This window comes from Ochotona curzoniae, unplaced genomic scaffold (genome assembly GCF_017591425.1).
Source record: "Ochotona curzoniae isolate NIBS_2020 unplaced genomic scaffold, NIBS_Ocur_1.0 scaffold_4701, whole genome shotgun sequence".
NCBI lineage: Eukaryota > Metazoa > Chordata > Mammalia > Lagomorpha > Ochotonidae > Ochotona > Ochotona curzoniae.
In genome coordinates this window covers 52,328,498-52,351,498 of record NW_024467122.1, presented here as the reverse complement: position 1 = coordinate 52,351,498, position 23,001 = coordinate 52,328,498, and the positions used below count along the sequence as shown (strand labels likewise).

The 23,001-nt window shown below is 38.1% G+C and overlaps 1 protein-coding gene and 1 pseudogene across 1 annotated transcript; both read right to left on the bottom strand.

The window, feature by feature from the left end:
* Window positions 1-2,090: 2,090 nt before the first annotated feature.
* On the bottom strand, window positions 2,091-21,706 carry TERB2 (telomere repeat binding bouquet formation protein 2). The gene is made up of 7 exons (XM_040968444.1): window positions 21,643-21,706; window positions 21,477-21,558; window positions 20,636-20,775; window positions 16,792-16,853; window positions 13,262-13,347; window positions 6,742-6,830; window positions 2,091-2,233 (listed from the first exon to the last, which is right to left on the bottom strand). Exons 1-7 carry the CDS (start codon window positions 21,704-21,706, stop codon window positions 2,091-2,093), a joined length of 666 nt encoding a protein of 221 aa, XP_040824378.1.
* LOC121149504 lies at window positions 2,691-2,846 on the bottom strand (annotated as a pseudogene).
* Window positions 21,707-23,001: the final 1,295 nt, after the last annotated feature.

Genomic DNA, 23,001 nt, shown 5'->3' with positions numbered 1-23,001 from the left:
CAATTTCAGAAAGGGCTCAATAAGAGGTATGATTGTAAATAAAAAAGAGATACCGGGCCCGGCGCGGTGGCGCAAGTGGTTAAGGTCCTCGCCTTGCACACCCGGGATCCCATATGGGCACCGGTTCTATCCCGGCAGCCCCGCTTCCCTTCCAGCTCCCTGCCTGTGGCCCGGGAAAGCAGTCGAGGACAGCCCAAAGCTTTGGGACCCTGCACCCGCGTGGGAGACCCAGGAGGAAGAGGCTCCTGGCTTCGGATCGGCATAATATCAGCCGTTGCGCTCACTTGGGGAGTGAATCATCAGACGGAAGATCTTCCTCTCTGTCTCTCCCCTCTGTATATCCGCCTTTCCAAGAAAAAAAAAATAATAATAAAAATAAATCTTTATTAAAAAAAAGAGATACCAAATAGAACAATACAACTTCTAAATGCTGATGCTCAGAGTATTATAAAATTTTGTATTATAAAATGAACAAAAGGCCATGTCAGGACTCACATAGACCCATGAGACATGAATGCTAAAAAATGAAGTGTACATTTTCTATAAATTAGAGCTGATATGCACTTCCAGAAGAAAGCATAGTTTGAACAAGATGATAACTTCAAAAATGTCATTTATTAATATTTGCAATATATAGGAAGCTCACTAGACCCTATATATGACCACATGAATAAAGATTAAATGTTGTGTTTTTGAAACCACTAATCTCAGATCTGGTTCAACCTATTTAAAAGACACTGAGATACCTAACTCAAAATTTATGGCATGTGCTTTGGGGAAGAGCAGTAAATAAATGTTAGCCAGGAAAATTCAGTTACATTCCAGTCTGGTTTAGCCCTCAATTGTTTCTTTTTTTTTTTCTTTTTAAAATATTTATTTATTTTTATTGGAAAGTCAGATACAGAGAGAGGAGGAGAGACAGAGGAAGATCTTCCATCTGTTGATTCACTCTCTAAGTAGCCACAATGATCAGAGTTGAGCTGACCTTAAGCCAGGAGCCAGGAGTCTCTTCTAGGTCTCTCATGCAGGTACAGGCTGTGCTAGACTGCTTTCCCAGGCCACAGGCAGGGTAATGGGTGGGAAGAGGGGCAGCCAGGATTAGAACCAGCGCCCATATGGGATCCCAGCATGTGCAAGAACTTTAGCCAGTAGGCTATCACAGTGGGCCTGAAAGGTGAATTTTTTTTTTTTTACAGGCAGAAGGAAAGACAGAAAAATCTCCCATCTTCTGGTTTTCTCCCAAAAATCCACAATGGCTAGAGCTGAGCTAAACTAAAGTCAAGAACCTCCTCCAGGTTTTCCATTGCAGGTGCAGGGTGCCAAGACTTTGGACCATCCTCTACTGCTTTCCCAGGCTATAAGCAGGGATCTGAATGAGAAATGGAGCATACGGGATACAAACCGGTGTCCATATGGGATGCTGGCACTTGCAGCTGGAGGATTAGACAGCTGAGCCATTGCACTGGCCCTGAGACATTCTTTCAAAAGTCTTCTTTCCTCATTAAAAACACTAAATGGTTCGGATTTGATGTCCTCTAAAGTCCTTTCCAGCACTGTAGTTCTAAAGCTTCTTACAGGTCCAGCATATACGATATAATGCTTGAGATGTACTTATTTGCATAAATAGTCCACACATGAAATTTGAATTATTACAATATTTTATTTGATATTTTTCGAGTCAGAGACAGTAATTCAGAATTCAACTATAGCATTATAATTTTTAAAGTCAAAGTAAGATGAGCAGAATCATAAAGCTTAGCATTAAATCTTGGAGAGTAAAATAGAATGTTAAATAAAAAAATGTACCTGACAGGGAAAATTTTATTTTGCTTGTTTGTTTGTTTTTTACCAATTATGTTTCAATGACAGTTACTCTCTGAACAGCTGTGCACTCAGAATTTGTAAACATAATTTACATGCTGGGGTGTTAAAGTCCAACACAAAGGATTCTGAATTTTCCTAAAGGTACAGGTTGAGGAAGACAAGAATTTTTCACTTCCCCCTCTCCTTGTCTCAGAGGGGACCATTATAAATTACACACATGTTTGGTAATATTTTTTGGAAAATAAGTATCCAGATTCTAGAATAATTTAATATTTATTCTTCAACTTGTTTTTAATATCAGACATGTTAATTTCATCTTGAACATGGTAAGCCAAATATCCTGAGCTTCCAGGAATGAAGTCATGAATCTCCCCAAGAAATTTCTTCATGGACTCAATTGATACATAACCTACAAAAATAAAAAAAAAAAAGTTTAAATACATCCCTCTGTTTAAACTCCTGTCATGTGATACACTTTTTGTTGTCAATCCCAGTGAGAAAAGTCTCCATAAAATCTGATAATCATCAGGGACTACCCTTGCACCCTCATCCCTTGAGCTCCTCCCACCTTTTAAAGCTGATACTTGGCTAGCCACTGTGGCTACTGAGAGCAATCATTGTCCATCTCCCACTGAAAGCACCAACAGCTCCTCCTCTATGTCCCAGCAGCAGCATTTCCCTGCACTGCTGACACTCACAGCATACTGGAAAGTCATCTTATTGTTCAGTTAACAAAGGTTATGAGTGTAAGTCATTTTGATGTCATAATTATCTGAACAGATTATGAATATTAAGACAAACCCTGCCCAAATGGAAAGTGCTCAAGGACTCAAATGACCTTAAGCGACAACTTGATAGTAAATGCTCACTATTTCACTGATTATGTTTTTTGTGTGTAATGCAAATATTTGTGGTTTATACTATGACTGAAATCTAGTTTAAAAGTAAATAGTGTATGGAAAAATTCTGGTAGCGTTCAAGAATGACTACACTTGATCTTAGCCAAAAGGCCAAGAAGCAATCAAGAATGACTAAATTTAAAAAAACCACTACTATCAAGATCAATAGCAAATCTATGCATATAGTTTGTTTTGATAATGAACTCATGACTAATGGATTAGCTATAAATACAACTATATCAAATCTATTAATGCTTTTAGAAAAGAGATATATTTATTTATTTATTTGAAAGAAAGAATTATAGAATCACAAAATATTCTCGGGTTCACTCCTGAGATGGCCACATCCGCCAGGGTTGGGCCAGGTCGAGGCCGAGAGCTTTACTTGGCGTCCCATGTGGGTGTCATGTGTCCCAACACTTAGACCATCTTCCCCTTTTCCCAGGCATTAGTAGGAAGGTGGGTCAGAAATGGAGCAGCCAGGATGTAAACTAGCAGCCAGATTGGATGCCAACATTGCAGGCGAGGCTTTACCTACGGTACCACAACACACATTCCAAATATCTTTAACACTATTTTAGTCAGGGTCATTTCTTTTACAGCATCTCTGGAAGTACTGCTATACCTTGCATGAATTCATGATCTATGCCTAATGGCAAGAAATCTGTATAAAATAAGCTAGTAAAAAAAGTAATTAGTTGTATTTATACAGTTTGAAGTTTCTAGAGATATTTGTGAAGGTTAGAATAAAAAAAAGTTACTACATTATCAAAAGTATTCCTGTAAGTATAAGAATAGGATATTTATAATATCAGAATTTGGTGGTGGTTGTTGTTTGCATTTATGAAATAGGACTGCAAATTGAAATGGACAGAAACCTAATTTGAGCTAATTTAAACAAATGAGTTTTCTGGAAAGACTGTCATATCAATCAAGATGTGAGAAAGGCAGACATGTGGCTGGCCTCAGAATTAACCACTTACCATCACTCTCTCATTGGTCCTAAGTTTTTCTCCATATGTTAGCCTAAGTTTTATTTTTTGAGGCAAGCTGGTTTCCTTTTCATGGTAGAAAATATGGCTACTGGGCCTGGCGTGATAGCTCAATTGGCTAATTTCTTTGCAATCACTGGGATCCCATATGTGTACTGGATCGTGTCCTGGGTGCCCCATTTCCATCCAGCTCCCTGCTTTTGGCCTGGGAAAGCAGAGGAAGATGTCTCAAGTCCTTGGGACCCTGCACCCATGTGGGAGACAGAAGAAGCTCCTGTCTCCTGGCTTCAGATTAGTTCAGCTTCGACTGTTGCTGACATTTTGGGAGTGAACTAGTGGATGGAAGATCTTTCTGTCTCTCCTTCTCTCTATAAAACTGCCTTTCCAATAAAGATAAGTCAATATTAAAAAAAAATCCAGAAAAAAGATCTGCAATTATCTCAGCTTAAGTCAAGTCTTCAGTTACAAAGCAACTCTTAGGGGTAGGGACAAGCTCATGTGCTAGAATGTGTCTGTTCCTGTGTAACCTGGACAAATTTGGAGGAAGAACAGAGCATTTAGGAAAGGCATTGTTGGTGGATAATTCTAGATATGTCTGTGACACCCAGCCTTCCAGTGACCTCAGCAGATGCCCCCCTCCTGGCATTCATAACCTGTACAGCTGCCTTGATCAACACAGAAGGGAAGATTTGTCTCTTCTGAGAATAGGATATAAAGAAGGCAATGGCTTCTGTTTGGGGTGCATTTTTTTCTCACCTTTTTACTTCTCAGGACAAAAGAAGCAAGTTACTTATGTTGTAAATAGCTCTCACAGAGAGGCCCACTTGGTGAGAAGCTGAAGTTCAGAGCCAAAACTCAGAAAGGACCCAAGCATGAGTGAGCTTTGAAGCAGAGTGACTTGTCTCCCTGTGCTTCAGCTACCATACTCCTGGATTTCTAACCCTCAGAAGCTCTGAAATTAGTAAGTTATCATTGTTTAAAGCTGCTGAGTTTTAGAATAATTTGACAAACAGTCATAGATTACAACACAGCACCTATTATAGGTTCTCAACTTTCAATTATCAGAACTTTTTGGTATCTGCAAGGTATTTACAATTATTAGTAATTGTTTTCTTACTGTTATGTAACTACCAATCAGAACTTCTTATCATGGATGATAACCAATAATGTCAGACTGAGGGGATTTAAGTTCAGTAAAAATTTTCTAAAAGTTAAAAAAAAGAGACAGAAAGATCTTAATATTTCAGGGAACAGATCGCAATGTCTGGAGACATTTTTAGTTGTCACAGACTTGGAGAGAGATGTGGTGGCACTAGCATGTTGTGGGCAGAGGCTATGGACACTGTTAAACAGTCTATAGTACACAGCACTGATACCCAACCTGCTCCACCCAGACACAGAATTATCTGGCCTAAATGCCAACAGGGCCAAACTGGGAACCCCTGATCGAGAACACAGTTACAACACTTGATCTTAGCCAAAAGGCCGAGAAGCGAGTAGAACATAGTTACCAACTTATATTTTTTATAATTATATTTCTAGAAATGTAACAGTGATTGAGTTGAGCCCAGCCCACTTTGATGAAGATACTCAAGTTATAGTCAGGAAAACTGATACCACAGCCTAAATTAGAACTCTCACCAAATAGTTACCCAGAACAAGCTGATTTTTCCTAATAAAAATGTACTCTTTTCTGCATAAGTAGTCAGCCATAATATCAACAGGAAATATTTATTATTTCATATAAAACTAAAGACAAATTATATTTAAAGAATGAAGTTCTCTTCTAGAGAGTGCTATTAAAATATTCTTGTAGAAAAAAAATATTCTTGAAGAAAAAAAATATGCTTGTAGACACGTAAGGGAGGGAAATAATTATTTTTCAAAGATTTTATTTATTTATTTGACAGGCAGAGTGATACAGAGACAGATAGGTTCAGAGGGCAAAAGATCTTCCATCTCTAATAGTTAATTTTCCAAATGTCTACAACGAACAGGCCGAAGCCAGGAGCTTGGAACTCCATCTGGTCTCCATATGGGTAGTGGGACCAGAGTACCTCAGCCATCAGCCACTACTTTCCCAGGTGTATCAGCAGGGAGCTGGATTGGAAGCAGAGCAGCAAGCACTCTAATTGTCACAGCAATTTCTAACGCTGGCATCACAGATGGCAGCTTAAAAGCTATAAAAGGCCAGCCCCAAAGTAATTGTTAAATCGGCCAAATGAAAAGATCAGGTTAAAATTAGATTTTTAGTTTGCATGCAAATGATCATATTTTAGAAATGTAGTTATTATTTAGCATTGTCATCTTTTAACAGTTTCTTTATCCAATAGAAAAACTTAGAGCAGTGTCATTATATAGTCAGATCGTAAGTATATACATTTGTTGTGTGTGACTGATTTTAACATTTATCATTGACTTCTGTTTTAAAAAGATTTATTTATTTTTATTGGAAAACAAGATTTACAGAGAAAAAAAAAAGAGACAGAAAGATCCTCTATCCACTGACTTCACTCCCCAGTGGCTGCAATGGACAAAGCTGAGCTGATCTAAAGCCAGGAGCCTTTTCTGGGTATCCCACGTGGGTGCAGGGTCCCAAGGCTGTGGGCTGTCCTCAACTGCCTTCCCAGGCCATAAGCAGGAAGCTGGATGGGAAGCAAGGCAGCCAGGATTAGAACAGGTGCCTATATGGATTCCTGGTGTGTGCAAGGCAAGGACTTCAGCTGCTAGGCCACCGTGCCGGGCCTATTTCATTATCTTTTGCAGTGTACAACTGGCCTGTGACAGAGTTCTATTTTCATAGTTGAGTAGCTGGTTTCTTTGTTTTCTCACAGACTCAGTCCAAAAATACACATTCAGTGGAGCAGTTCTGCAGGTCAGTTTAATAAATGAATGAGGTTCCCTCCACTACCATGTAGGACAAACAAGGCCTACTTGCTAGGACAGTTGGAGTACAACAGCATCTTTGCTATCATAATATTCCTTTGGTTCTTCCCTACCGGGGTTAAAATTTCATTTTAAGTTACCTGTTACCATGTTGTTCACTGGATAATTTTGAAGAGGAAAGTACATCTGCTTTTCCACAGCTGGAGTCCTTATAAAATCCTCTTCTGTGCTGTAAAATAAAACAGATTTGCGTTTATATTTGTTGTTGGTGGTGGGTTTTGTTTTGGAGCTTGTTTTTGGACTTGTTTGGCAAAGGAGAAGTTACTCCAGATTACATATAGCAAATTATCTTTTTAAGAGTTATATTTCTTTATTTCAAAGTCAGAATTGCATAGAGAGGGAGAGGATGGGAGAGGGGAAGAGGAAGAGTAAGAAAGCTCTTCTACTGGTCATCTCACAGATGACCACAACATCCAGAATTGCGCCGGGCTTAATCAGGAACTTCATCTAGGTCTCCTGTGTGAGCAGCAGGAGTCCAAACACTTACACCATCTTTTGCTGCTTTTCCTGTGCCATTAGCTGAGAACTGGATTGGAAGTGGAGCAGCTGGGACACAAACCCACACCCACATGGGATGCCAGTGTCCCAGGTGGTGGCTTAACATACTACACCACAAACCAGCTTCCTATATATATAAATATCATTTTGAAGGCTCTTTGATCTGACGTCAGTCTTACTGGGAGAAAATGTTAATGGTGAATTTCCTTTGAGATTCTAAGCTATGTAAGGGTCTATTCAATATTTTTTTGCTTTCTTTGTTCTTGTACAAAGAAAACATTTATCAAGTGTATCTGGGTCTTTTTCTCAGTATCTGACAATATAACAACTCAATACCTTATACTTATAAAATATGTGCATTTGGAGATCTTCAAAAAAATCACGGAAATAACTATGATGAAAAAATTGCATGGATTTCAAAATTACACCAAAATAAGCTTCTATTTTAATTTTGTTTCTGCATGAACCTTTTGAAATATCCTTATACTTGACATTCAAAGAATTAACATTCTATTAAATAGTACTTCAATACTTTACTGTAACAAATAAAAATGGTATCTGGGAAAATTATGATACACATAAGTTTTAAAATTACAGAGAGAAGGAGAGACAGAAAGATCTTCCATCCACTGGTTCACTCCTATGTGCTGGTTCACTGTCCACAATGGCCAGAGCTGAGCCTATCCAAAGCCAGGAGCCAGGAGCTTCTTTTGGGTCTCTTACAGAGTGCAGGGTTCCAAGGCTTTGGGCCATCCTCTCCTGCTTTCCCAGGTCTGAAGCAGGGAACTGGATGGAAAGTGGAATATCAGGGACACAAACTGGTCCCATAAGGGATCCTGGCATTTGCAAGGGGAGGATTAGCCAACAGAGCCATCATTGTGGGCCCAGTCTCATTTGTTTTACTTAGTGTACTATCCTCTGGTTCTATTCATTCCACTAGAAATAACAGGATTTTATTTTTTTAACAACCAAATAATAATTTACTGTGCATATTTACCACATTTTCATTACTTATTCATCTGTTGATGGAAAACTGTGAATTCCATATCTTGGCTATTGTCAACAGAGCAGTAATAAACATGGTGATATCAATATCTTTGATATAATGATTTCTTCTATATCCAATAGCATGGTTGCTGGATAATATGGCAATTCTATTTCTAGTTTTTTTTTTTTAATTATGTTCCATGGTACAGTTTTGTAGGTATAGAGGTTCCTCCCTCCCCTTTCCCTGCCTGCCCATTTTCCCCAGATTATCATAGCAGTATAGTCACTTAGTAAAAGTTACAAGTTTAACTTTCTGTTATTGAAATGTAATCTGCCATGGTAGGTAGAAGCTAAGGTAGAAAATCCGGTACCATTTTACAAAGGTGTATTTAAATGTTTCATTAGGAGTCCTACTATTCTTACTTTTTAAAGGAATTTCCTTGTGGTTTTCCATGCCAGCTATATTAATATACAACCAATTCAAAATGGATCAAAGACCCAAATATAAGACATGAAACTGCTGGAAAGAAACGTGGGTTAAATACTGCAGGACATTGGTAAAGACAGTTATTTTTTTTGGAAAAGGCCCTAAAAGTACAGCCACCAAAAGTTACACTAAACAAATGAGATTATGTCAGACTAAGGAGGTTATGTACAACAAAAGAAATAACCAAAGAATGAAGAGACAGCCAACAGAATTAGAGAAGATATTTGCAAGCTATTTATCTGACGAAGGATTAGATTCAGAATATAAAAGAATTCAAAAAAATTCAACAAGGAAAATAACTAATTCCCTTAAGAAATGAGCAGAGGACCTGAATAGGTATTTCTCAAAAGAAGAAACACAGGGCCTAGCGCGGTGGCGCAAGTGGTTAAGGTCCTCACCTTGCACACCCGGGATCCCATATGGGCGCCAGTTCTAATCCCGGCAGCCCTGCTTCCCTTCCAGCTCCCTGCCTGTGGCCCGGGAAAGCAGTCGAGGACAGCCCAAAGCTTTGGGACCCTGCACCCACATGGGAAACCCCGAAGAGTCTCCTGGCTTTGGATCGGCATAGCATCGGCTGTTGCGCTCACTTGGGGAGTGAATCATCGGACGGAAGATCTTCCTCTCTGTCTCTCCTCTCCGTATATCCGCCTTTCCAATAACAAAAATAATAAAAATAAATCTTAAAAAAAAGAACACAAATGGTCAATAAATATATGAAAAAATGCTCATTATCACTAGTCTTTAGGAAAATGTAAATCAAAGCCATAGTAAAATATCATCCCATGCCAATTAGAATGGTTATTATCAAAATAGCAAAAAAGTAACAAAAATCAGGTGAGGATGTAGAAAAAGGAGACTCACATACTATTAATAGGAATGCAAATTATATCATAATTATCTTAGACTTATTTATTTTTTTATTGGAAAGGAAGATTTACAGAAAGAAGAGACAGAGAGAATATCTTCTAATGGTTCACTCCCCAAATGGCTACAATGGCTGGAGCTGAGTTGATCTGAAGCCAGGAGCCAGGAGTTTCTTCCAGGTCTCCCACCTACATGTACCAGGTCCCAAGGACTTGGGCTATTCTCCACTGTTTTCCCAGGCCACAAGTAGGAAGCTAGATGGAAAGTGGAACAGCTGTGACATGAACCAGCAGCTGTAAGGACTCCTAGAACTTGTAAGGGAAGGATTACCCAATTGAATCATTGCACTGGGCCTGTTACATACTAATTTTAAAACACTCTACAAAAGCATTTATTACACTTAGACAACATATAGCCATTAAATAACACAATATGTAAAGCTCTAATAATTAAAAATGGAGTCACTCTTAAATTTATTAACTTCCTAAGTCTAAAATTATATTGATAATAAACGAAAGGTTTCATTTTTGAATAAAATATCAGATTTCATTTAAATAATTTCGGAAGAAACTATACTTTAGTTATGATGAGATTCTACAAATAAAGAATGATAGTGCTGCCAGAAAAGTCAGGCATAAACTCATTTGCATATACAAGTAATAGAAGTGCAAATTTATTTAACCTCTTTTGAGGGCAATTTGACGAGATATCAAAGATAAAAACATGTATACTGTTTGACCTAGTAATTTTTCTTCAAATAAATTATTCTACAGATACACACTTATAGCAGATTAGAAATTACCTAAAAGTCTATTAGAATAGGGAATTATTTTAATAAATCATGGTGAATTCATGCAATGGAATACTACATAATACAAAAAAGCAAAATATCTTTTATTTAGTAATGTAAAATGATGTGCAATATTAATTATCAAACATAAAGAGGTAAGCTGAAGAAAAGTGTTTACAGTGAGAAAATGGAGAAAAGAAATATTCAGATGCATTTGTTAGTAAGCATACATAATACTGATTATCTCTGAAAAGGAAAACAGATCTCCAGTAGCTGCACTTTCCATCAAGCTTCCTGCCTGTGGCCTGGGAAAGCAGAAGAGGATGGCTCAAAGCCTTGGGACCCTGCACCCACATGGGAGACCCAGAAGAAGCTCCTGGCTCATGGCTTCAGATCGGCTCAGCCCCGGCCAATGTGGCTACTTAGGAAGTGAACCAGAGGACAAAAGATCTTTCTCTCTGTATATCTGTCTCTCTATAAACCTACCTGTCCAGTAAAAATAAATAAATTTTATACAAAAAACACAGAAAGATTTATTAATGTTTGACAAACAATGACTGTGTACATTTATGGAGTACAAAGTGACAGAGGAAGATTTATTTTTAAAAAGATGTTCATGAAAGTGTCATCAGAGCCACACATTGTAAAAACAGTTAAAGGTGATTAACAAAACAGAAAATGAAATGCTATATGCATTCCTTATAAATCATAATATCAAATGACATTTTCAAAATAGGGAACTTCCCAAAGAATATTGGTTAAGGTCCTCGCCTTGCACACCCGGGATCCCATATGGATGCCTGTTCTGATCCCAGCGGCCCCCCTTACCATCCAGCTCCCTACCTGTGGCCTGGGAAAGCAGTCGAGGACGGCCCAAGGCTTTGGGACCCTGCACCCGCGTGGGAGACCCGGAAGCAGCTCCTGGCTTCGGATTGGCTCAGCTCCAGCCGTTGTGGTGGCTTGGGGAGTGAATCATCAGACGGAAGATCTTCCTCTCTGTCTCTCCTCTCTTTGTATATCCGCCTTTCCAATAAAAATAAAATAAATCTTAAAAATAATAATAAAAAAGAGATAAACTATGTATTTAGTATAACCTAAATTGTATTAACTTGTGTATAAGCAGGAAACTGTCAATGAATATGTTACTCTTGATGGCAATAATCTATGAGTTGTGGAATCATTTTGTAATTACAATTTTCTTTATTCTTTTCTAAAGTTTTCATGTTGACAAACTACATGCTCTACATTTATTATAACAAATTGATGCTTAAAACATAAAACAAAACATTACACAACTTTCAGAAGATTTGGGCAACATTTCAGGAGAGGAGAATAGCATCTAATAAAACTTTGAAGTCTGAATATGTTAGACTTATTTTCAAATTCATCTCCATTCCTTGATTAATATTGGATTAATTATTTAGCTGTTTATATCTGTTCCTTTTATTGTAAAATGCAGCTAATAGTATTTACCTCCTAAGATTGGGAGAATCAAATCTGTGAACTGCTTAAATAACAAGTGTTTTGTATTTAGCAAGTGTTCTGTAAGTGTTCACCACGAAATATGTGCTCTATATCACTGTTAGTAGTATGCCAGTGTTAAAATTCTCATGTGTAAATGCCAAGTATATTTTATCTGCGTTCACACTGCACCCTCTAGTGGTTCCATAAAGAAAAGCTCTAAGCAGGAATTTACTTTCCTAAGGTGTATTTGTAAATTTTTTTAGATTGGACATATTTTCTCCAGATTTGTAAAACCTCTTTGTAACTTTAATGAAATTATAACTTATAGAAGAACAACTTAAAATTGGAGAATGCATAAATTAACCTATTAATTTCCATATTAAAGACAACTATTACTTTATCATTTTTACTTCAGCAAATAAACACTAAACATTTTAATAATGAATGCTCCCTGTGAATGTTTGAAAAACTTTGAATTAGAACTAGATCATTAATAAATCTGTCAGAGATTGTCTGCAACACACTAGTAAGTTTGTCTTTGCTTATCTTTTAAAGTTTAAGTTTTTTAAAAAATGTATTTATTTTTATTGGAAAAGCAGATTTACACAGAGAAACATCTTCCGTACAATGATTCACTCCCCAAGTGGCCACAATGGCCGAAGCTCAGCTGGGTCCGAGGCTTTGGGACCGTCCTTGACTGCTTTCCCAGGCCACAAGCTGGGAGCTGGATGGGAAGCAGGGGGCGCTGGGATTAGAACCGGTGCCCATGAGGGATACTGGCGTGTGCAAGGTGAGGACTTTAGTCACTAGACTACTGCATGGGGCCTTAAAATTAAATTTTTTAAAGTAAAGTAGCTACACAGTAAACCATTTGGGACAGAGTAATGAAATCACTCACAACCTTAAATTACTGCTAATATTCTGTGTATTTTCTATTTGAACATATATATCATATGTATTCAAATATTTCTTTATTTTAAAGATAGGGGGCGGAGACAGGGATCTTTTATCTTTAGGTTCGCTCCCCAAATGGCCACAACGGACAGGGCTGGGCCAGGACCAAGCCAGATATCTGCGTCGGGAACCTGCAACTCTCCACTCAGGTCTCCCCGTGGGTGGATGGGCCAGAGCACTTGGGCCATCCTTAGGGCTTTCCCAGGCAGATCCAGAATTAGCAGGAAGCTGGGTCCGAAGTGGAGCAGCTACGGCTCCAACATGCTCACATGGGATGCCAGCATCACTGCAGGTGGAGCCTTAGCTTGCTGTGTGACAAGACACCAACTAGGACTGACCCGCTTCTAATCCTACTTCTCAATTTAATTAAAGTTTGCATTATTTTGACCAATGACTTAAATCTTCATCCTAAATTTCTTTTTTGATAAAATGGGTAATGTGATAACAATATTAACCTCACAGAAAGACTGTATTAATATGATGAAGTAATTATATAATAAGTGCTCAAAGATAGCTACTTTGAATTAAAGATCAGTGTGGTACAGGAATTCAATACCTTTCAGATAATCCTCTCCCATGATCTGTTTCCAGTTCACTGCTTTTCTTAAGTTGGTTTATTTCTTTTGATGTTACTGCAACATTCTGTGGATAGTAAAAGAAATCATAGTTTTAAAAATCACCACACCAATAAGTAAATCAATATTTGCCAAAAAGACACTGACTATAAAAATATTTGTTAATCATATCCAGTGTAGTGGGAAAACTTAACAAACTTTTGTACATAAAAATTAGAATTTTGAAGATAACAATTGTGATTATATTGGATCAGCACAATTTTGGCAAATGTAGTTATCTTTTAGTTTTTGAAATTTTCTCTTACATGGTTATAATACAATTTAAAAACAGATTTATTTATTTGAAAGGCAGAGAGGTAAAAATGGAACAGGCAGGCTGGGCCAGGCCAAAGCCAGGATCCCAGGACTCAATCTGGTTCTCCCAGGTTGCATCGTCAGCAAGCTGGAATCAGGAACAAAGCCAGGTCTGCACCCAGGCAGTGTGATGCATGATGTAGGTGCTCCAAGCCGCATCTTCAGTGTTCCAGTGGTCATACAATATAAGAAAACCAAACAAGGAGAGGAATTACCAATTTCAACGTTCTTAAAAGCCCTGTCTTAAGGGTTCCAGGGCTCTGTGTAAGATACAAATAAAAGTATGAACAAACCGACAATTCAAAATGACAGTGAAGTATCTGGGAAGCTTTGAAAGAATTTTAGTATATTAAGTTTTTTTCTAAAAGAGTTGTGAAAGTGAGGTTGAGTGGGCAGTACAGTGCTGACCTGCAAGTGCTAGCACTGCATAAGGGTACCAGCTGGGGTCCTGTCTGCTCCACTTCCCATCTAGCTTACTACTTGTGGCCTGGGAAAGCAGTAGAGGACAGCCCAAAGCCTTGGGACCCTGCACGCGCGTGAGATATCCAGAAAAATCTCCTGGCTGCCAGCTTCAGATCAGCGCTGCTCTGGCTGTTGTGGACATTTAGGGAGTGAATCAATGCATGGAAGATCTTTCCATTTTTCTCTCACTATGAAATCTGCCTTTCAAATAAAAATAAATAAATAAAAATTTTAAAAAGTGACTGATATGGGTACCTATCATAATATGTTTATTTAATAAGCCATTAAAAAACTTTGTATTCTGATCATAAATTTGTTGCAAACAATAAAAATGTTAGCCAAATTACTTTCCAGATATACCCTTCCATTGCAATTCAGTAAAGTACCTTCTCTATATATGTTGTACGGTTACATTATTATAATTAGCTAGGATTCAGTATGAATTAATATTTTGAAAGAATTGGTAAAATAATTTATTGTGTGGTAATACACTGTTTAGAGCCAATATAAGAATGTTCTCATAATTTCTTTGCAGAAAAAACTGGATTGGGTTGAAATGAAAAAAGTTTTGTTCCTCTTTGCTAACGATTAGTTATGTGAGTAAAACAGGTCTTTTTATTTCAATTTTCTCATTTATAAAACCAAATGATTAAAACAATGATATTTAAGAAACTTCTGATATATGCAATAATTATCAAATAATAATCATTCAGTCATCACTCATGTTGCTGGAAACAATGTGACAAGTCAGGATTAGGTATTTTCACCTTTAGTCAAACTTACTATTATCTCCTCACCGAAGATTATAAAATAACTATTGCTTTTAGTTGGTAACATTTGGGAAGAAAAAAATGAATTAATAAAAGGAACACAAAATGTATAAACTAACTGCTTATATTTGATATATAGTATAAAGATATCCTGCCTTATTGTGAAAATTTTCAAATTTACCTTAAATTGTACAATAATCCTTTAATCAATAAACCTTTAATCTAGATCTATATTCTTACCAGCCTGGACGCCTTTTTCTCTTTTCATTTTTGCTAAAACATTTGAAAATATTTGCAAATACCATGTTATTTCTACTTCTTAATACTCAACATGTATTTTCTTTAAAAATATATTCTTTAATATCACTATCACATTAAAGCAAATTAACATTAATTCAAATCACTCAATAAACACTTCACAGTTAATTTTTTAAATAAAAATCCAGAATGTCTTTTATACCCCCTGTTAAGTTAAAAAAAAATTAGAATTCAGTCAAGGTTCATGTATTACATTTAATTATTACTTTTCTTAGTCTAAAACATATTTCCCACAGCATACATTAGCAGGGAGCTTGGAATGGAAGCAGCAGACAGGCCCTCTGATGTGGAATGTGACATATACAGCGGTGGTTTAATCCACTGCACCGCAACTCTATCCCCTTCCTATGCTTTGGTTTTTATAGCACGGCTGTTAAAGGGTTGTATGTTGCTTTGTGGTATAACCCATATTCTGGATTTAATGTTCTGATGATTAACTCACAATTAGACTAAGGTTAAACATTTTGAACAAGAATATTATGTAACTAATATTGTGTACTTATTATCATATCATATCATACTTAACACAATGTGAGGTTGTTCCAATATTTGTGATACAAAATTTCATTAGTTAACATGGTGTTTGTCAGATCCTTCCATTGTAAAGATGCATTGTTTGCCTTTGTAATTCGTAAGTAATTTATAAATGATAATCTGAAATTACGGTTTTACAATCAATTAATGATCTTTGTCTAAATCAATTTTTATACTTGGGATTATAAGATGGAGATTTTCCATTCTATCATCCTTTTTATATTTATTAGCTTCAATTATTATATAATGAAAATTTTTCTTTTCTGTCTTCTTGCCTCTATAATATCACTATGAATTCATGGTTTCCTTTTATTTAATGTTTTATAATCTATTATTGTCATTATTCTTTTTGATGTTCAAGTTATCCCAAATTAACTATGATATAAACATTTTGAAGACAAAAGCACAGATGGGGACTGGCATTTGGAACAGCAGTTAAAGATGCCACTTAGAACATCTGTATCCAATATCAGTGTGCCTGGGCTCCAGGCCTGGAGCCAATTCTAGCTTCCAGGGACGCATACCCCATGAGGCAGCAGATGATGCTGAACTACCTGGGTCCCTGTCATCTACATAGGTCACCTCGACTTCAGCATGGTTCAGTCCTTGACTATTGCTGCATTTGAGTAGAGGAACCAGTGGTCGAAAACTTTCTCTCTCTCTCCCTTAAAGTAAATGGGAAATAATTTTTCAAAAGGATAGATACGTTTGAGTCAGGAAGGCAAAGGCTAAAAATAATCGATTTTTAGTATTGTACAGATGGCACGGCACAGGAATTAGAATTTACACTGGCAGGAAATGACTGGTAAGTACCATGCACCCATAACCACCTTAATATTGCTATCAGAAGCAAAATTTCAATTTTCTTGCATGAATACTTCCACTTACATAAAAATACCTAATGTACTACTGTAAAAGCAATATCAGATAGATAATATTCAATGCAAACATGCCCTTAACTCCTTAATCTCGCTCAAAGGTGCTAACACGTCACAAGCAAACATTTCTAAGATCACATTGATTTTAGAAAATTTTGAAATTGGATTCTAGTCAAGTACCTTAATTATTCTTACCTTTTTTTTCAGAAAACATTGATCTTGTTCCCAAATAAAACTACCAATTTTTCTTCTTATTTCTGTGGTAAGAAAAATAAATCCAATACTGTTTTTTAAAAGTAACTTTATAAAATCTCCCAACATTTACTTGAAGTCTGAAATGTCTGGCTAACGGTATTCCATTTAGTAAACTATGACACTTGTTAAATGCAGATTCCTATTGAATCCACTCACCGAGGAGGAGGACTTCAGGAATCTGTCTTTCTAACAAACTCCTCAAAGCTCCCAGTGCATTATGAAAATCACTGCGGCTGACTCTTCCTGTTGGAATAAACTTCTTCACTAGATATCAGTGTCAAGCATTATAAGGTAGACAGCTGCCCAGTCAAAATAAGCAGAGTAAAATTGTTGAGTTTGCAGAGCAGAGATCCTTGAGAATTAACTTATTTGTTAAAAGAAAGGTAAACAAGCAATATGTCTAGGAGGATTGAAAGTGCAGGAATTCTGCAATATTGACCAAGTCAAAGCAGTGCCATCATCCTAAGTCAAAACTCCTGAAAGTTTGCACTTAAGTAAAAAAAAAAAGGGGGGGAGGTAGCATCACTCAAAATCCAATATGGATGTCCAGTACAGTAGCTGCTAGCTACATTTGGGCACTGAATACTTAAAATATGTGGTGAGCCCAAATTGAGATGTACAGTGTGTGATACGTATAAAATAAACACTGGATTTCAATGATTCAGTATCCAAAAAAAAAAAAAATGACAATAGCTTGGATATATAAAAGGAACTTCGGGAAGTTAGTGGAAAGGTAGAATTAAAAGTTTATTTTGATCCATTTTTTTTGAATTTTATTTTTCATTTTATTTGAAAGACAGAGGCAGAGATCTCCCATCCTGTTTCAGTCCTCAAATGCCCACAACAGTAAGGGCTGGGCCACACCAAACGCAGGAGCTCAGAACTCCCTTCTTGTATCCCATTCGGATAGCCAGGAACCCAAGAACTTGAGCCAAAATCTGCTGCCTCCCAAGAAACACATCAGCAGGAAGCTGGATCAGAAGCACTCAAACCAGAATTCCAGGCAATTCAAACCAGACACTGTGAAATGGGATGTGGGTGTTCCTAGTATACCTTAAATTGCTTCTACCACAAACATGCCCATCCCAAGGCTTTGGGTCATCCTCTAATGCTTTCCCAGGTCACAAATAGGGAGATGGATAGGAAATGGAGCATCTGGGACATGAACCAGTGCCCACATGGGATCCTGGCACATCCAAGGTGACAATTGAGCCAGAGCCATTGCACCAGGCTCTTAAACATTGATTTCATCTATTTCTTTTATTCTTTTAACTGTGATTACTAAAAACTTTTAAATGCATATGAAGCTCACATTTGTGTCTTCCACTTCTAGACAATACTGCTCTACTTGGATAAGATGTATACTTTTAATTTCTTTTAAAAGACAGAATTTAAAGAATTTTAAAACATGTTAATACAAGATGCTAAACTCAAAGAGCCTGGCACTCTAGCCTAGCATCTAAAATCCTCACTTCGCACACACCAGGATCCCATGTGGGTGTCGGTTTTAATACCAGCAGCCCCACTTCCTATTCAGCTCCCTGCCTGCGGCCTGGGAAAGCAGTCGAGGACGGCCCAAAGCCTTGGGAACCCTGCACCCGTGTGGGAGACCTGGAAGAGGCTCCTGGCTGCCAGCTTCAGATCAGTGCTGCTCTGGCCATTGAGGCCGCTTGGGGAGTGAATCATCAGACAGAATATCATTCTGTTTCTCCTCTTCTCTGTATATCTGACTTTCCAATAAGAAAAGAAAAATAATTCTTAAAAAAGATGCTAAACTCAGATAAAATAGGAAGGATAATTAAAATCAGATAAGCTAGTCTCTATAGTATAAGGTACTTGTAGGTGAGTATTTGGTGATTGGCACAATCATTTTTAACAAATAATTTCTCTCAACAAGTAATTAACTTGCACAAACCACTCAGAACAATTTCATGTTATAAATTACAAATAGTTCTCACTAGGACGATAACAGTGGAGGAAACTCAATATTTGCGAGTAATAAAAGCTCTTGTATGGAAATATTTTTCAAGTTTCTTTTTTAAAAGATTTATTTATTTTTATTGTAAAGTCTGATATACAGAGTGGAAAAGAGACAGAGAGGAAGATCTTCCATCCGATGATTCACTCCCTAAGTGACTGCAATGGCGAGAGCTGTGACAATCCAAAGCCACGAGCCCGGAACTTCTTCCTGGTCTCCCATGCAGGTGCAGGATCCCAAGGCTTTGGGCCATTCTCAACTGCTTTCCCAGGCCACAAGCAGGGAGCTGGTTGGGAAGTGGGGCTGCCGAGATCAGAACCAGCGCCCATATGGGGTCCTGGCATTCAAGGAAAGCCAATAGGCCACCACACCAGGCCCTCAAGTTTCTTTTTAATATTTTAATATTCGTCTCATTGGGAATTTGTATTCAGCTTCAGTCTGAATTTCTGGAGATATACTTACCTTTTGGTAAATTCACATCATACTTACCTTTTGGTAAATTCACATCAAGAGTTGGACAATAAAGTAACACATACGAAAGTAGGAGGTTTAAAGTTAGACAAGAAAAGATTGAAAGGTTTCTGCAATAGTTCAACTGACTAATCCTCCACTTGCCAATGCCAGCATTCCATGTGGGCATCAATTCATGCCCCAACTGCTCTACTTCCCATCCAGCTCCCTGTTTATGGTCTGGGAAAACAGAGGATGGCTCAAAGCCTTAGGATTCTGCACCGTGTGGCAGTCCCAGAAGATGCTCCAGACTTCTGGGTTCAGATCAGATCAGCTCCGCTGTTGCAGCTATTTGGGTAGTGAACCATTGGATAGAAGATTTTTTCCCCCTCTGTCACTCCTTCTCTCTGTAAAATATGACTTTCTGATAAAAATAAATCTTTTTAATGAGAAGAATGATAGCATTTGAATAGAATAATAAGAGTATTAAGCAGTGAAAACTTTAAAAATCACTTTTAGAAGTACCCCCTTTATTTACTTGTCCTTCCAACTTCTTCAGGTTGCTGAAATAATTAATGTGAGAGTACTTCCAAAGGAACAATACAAATATATTGGTCTATTATCATAACCAATATTTAAATATCAGAAGAAAAATTTCAGAAAAATAATTTAAGAGGTTCAAAACTAGAAAAGAATACATCTGTTAAATGCTCACATGTTAGACACTTTAACACATTATAGCATTTTGTCCTTAAAACAACTTGGCAGAAGTTTTTGGCATGCTGAAAGATCACAAAACCACAAAGCATTGGCTCCTAGGGCCAGATCTCTACCAATCTTATTCACAACAGACTCTCCAGCACCTAGGGTTAAAACGCGACATACTGGAAGATTCTATGAATTCCTGAATTTGTCAAAGAGCATTAAACAAAGACAGGCTACACACTCAAGGCCATTTGATCCAAAGTATATTCTTTCATCACTTATATTAAATAATAAAAAAAGAAAAACTCAAAAAATCAGGGGCCAGCGTGATGGCATAGCAGGCTATTCCCCAATCTGGCGCTGGCATCCCATAAGGTTGCCACTTGGGACCTGACTACTCTACTTCTGATTTAGGCTCCCTGCTGGTGACCCAGCAGTGGCAGATGGTCCAAGTCAGACTGGGAAGAGATGGGCCCAGTCCTGGTCGTTGTGGCCATTTGGGCAGTGAATGGGCAGATGGAGGATCCTTGTCTCTCCCTTCCTCTCTTTGTAGCTTAAATAATAATAATAATAAAAGGCTTAAAAATCCCTGAATGAAGACAAAGAATGAAGACAAAGAACAGAAATGTTGGTTGAATGATCTTTGCTGACCTTTTTGCAGGCATTCAGGAGGTAGAATGAAATGACCTAAAACCACGGAGTTTTTTGTTTCAGCATTGGCTACTGCCGCGAGATAGTAGGCATGAAAAACTGTAGCATTATCCTCTATGTAATCAAGGCTCTGATATATTCTAGGAGAAAGAAAAAATAAATCTTTTAGGCTATGAAATAAACATTCAAACCTTTAAAATAAATGATAAAGCACTAATGTCAAAGACAGTTACATTAAAAGATACATTTAGGATGATCTTTTTTTTTTTTTCTGGCAAAAGAGTAAAATACTCTTTTGGGGGCCTGAATCTAGATCAGTCCCAATGTTAGCGATTTCATAAATGATTATATGAATTCAGGAACTTGACCTAAAAAATGTTACTGTTTCCTGGTAGATAGAGTGCAGTCACCTATGATTTTCATTCATAATCACTGTCATAATGAGAGACCCATGAATTCCTAGGCATAAGACAAGCCTTGGCATAGAGAAGGCAACCTTTTCACTAAATCTGTCAAAAATATTATACAAGAGGGGAAAAAAAAGGGTGGAGGAGGGGCGATGCATGAAGGTACAATAAGGACAGATTGGGTTGACTGGACTGTGGACCATGGAGGTTGCTGAGTTTGGAGGACTCAGGCCCCAGGGTTAGTTCTGGGTTAGGACATACTGTGCCTGAGGAATCTTCAGCAAACATGCGCCTAGAGACCAGGGGCCAGGCCTTGAGCCTGAGGAGGAAGGGAAAGGAGGCCCTAGAAAGTGCTGGCTTCCCATCTCAATCTACCATCAAAAGTTGTTAGTGGAACGCCTAACTCTGCCCTCACTCTGACACGTCCTCAGTACCTCAGCGTGTCTGGGTGCGAGGCATCACAGCTGAACAAGAACTCCGCGGCCTGTGGGTCGCTGATCATCCCTCCCTGGGCCACTGTGGAAGCAAGAGCACAGGCTGAATCGAGCAGGTAACAGCGGGATGCACCGCCTCAACCGACCCTTCGGGCCAGCTTCCTACCCCAGAACTGCTTCAGGTCCTGGCTGACGCTGCGGCAAAACCAACCACGCTGCCCTTGAAACATGGCGTCGTCTCGTGCTGTGAGAACGCGTGGGGCGGGACCCTGGCGCTCTGGTTGGTGATTGGGCCCAGCTCTGAAGCCGAGCTCTATGATTGGTTCCCAGGGGCAGTAGGCGGGAAAGGTCAGAGGCACGTGAAGGGAGATCATAGCGCCCAGCTGGCGCTGACGAAGCCGCTGGGTTCTTCAGAAGCTGCGCGGGAGGCGGGACTCTCAGGCTGGTGAGTTTTAAAACCTACTATCAACAAAGGTATTGTGCTGTGTTGTACAGGCGTGGGTACAGATTCTGAGGCGTCGAGTATTATTTTCAAGCAAAACGCATTTTATCATTTCACCTATAAATGTCTCGCTTTGAATCTCTGAAATTTGAGGACTTTACAGAAAACACAACTAGGTACCGTTACTACACTTAAAAAGTAATTCTTAAACAAAGGTATTACCAGTGTTCAAATGTCTCCCAGAATAATGGTTTTCTTTCATGGACCCACTCAATCTCACCCCACTTATTATATCAGTTAGAATAAGCTGGATTTTTTTTTCTGACGTGAAATTCCTTAAATTTTTTAATAATTTCTATTTGTTTTACTTGTTTCTGAATTTCTATTCTTTTTCTAATTTCTTGAAATAGGTGATTGGTTTTCATTTTGATATGTGTATAAATGAGTATAAATTTCTTTTTAAAAGAAAATTAGTTGGAAATTAATTGAGACTGGCATTCTGGCATAGCTCATAAAGCTACCACTTCCAGTGCAGGTATCCCATATAGGCACTAGTTCAAGTCCTCATTGCTCCACTTGTGATCCAACTCCCTCCGCAATGGCCTGAGAAAAACAGCAGAAGATGGCCCAAGTGCTTGGGTCCTTGCTATCTACACAGGACACCTGGAAGAAACTCCTACTCTTGGCTTTGGTCTGCCCAACCTGGCTCTTGCAAACACCTGGGGAGTGAACCAGTGGAATGAAAAGATCTCTCTGCCCCTCCCCCCACTATAATTCTTTCAAATAAATAAATAAAGTTTTTTTTTTTTATTTATTGTTGCTTACATTGTATTATGTAGTACAGTTTTATAGGCGCTGGAGGTTCCCCCCAGTTTTAAAAAGAAAGTTAACTAATTCAGGAGGAGCATTCCTATGCACTGGTTCATTGCCCTGAAATGCCTGCAAAGCTAAGGTAAGCCGAGAAATTCAGGTCTCTCATATGATTAGCAGAAACCAATCACTTGAGCCATTACTGCTGCCTTCCAGTGTCTGCCTTACTAAGAAGCTTGAGTCAAGGGTTAGAGCCGAGAACTGAAGATAGAT

Bases quoted from the DNA above. Each gene is read 5' to 3' on its own strand.
- TERB2 (XM_040968444.1), bottom strand. From the start codon at position 21,706: ATGTTTCAAGGGCAGCGTGGTTGGTTTTGCCGCAGCGTCAGCCAGGAC. The intron at 16,854-20,635 runs GTCAGCAAAGAT...TTCTTACCACAG, and splicing joins TCCTGAATGCCTGCAAAAAG to AAATAAGAAGAAAAATTGGT. The intron at 6,831-13,261 runs GTATTGAATTCC...TTTATTTTACAG, and splicing joins GGGAGAGGATTATCTGAAAG to CACAGAAGAGGATTTTATAA.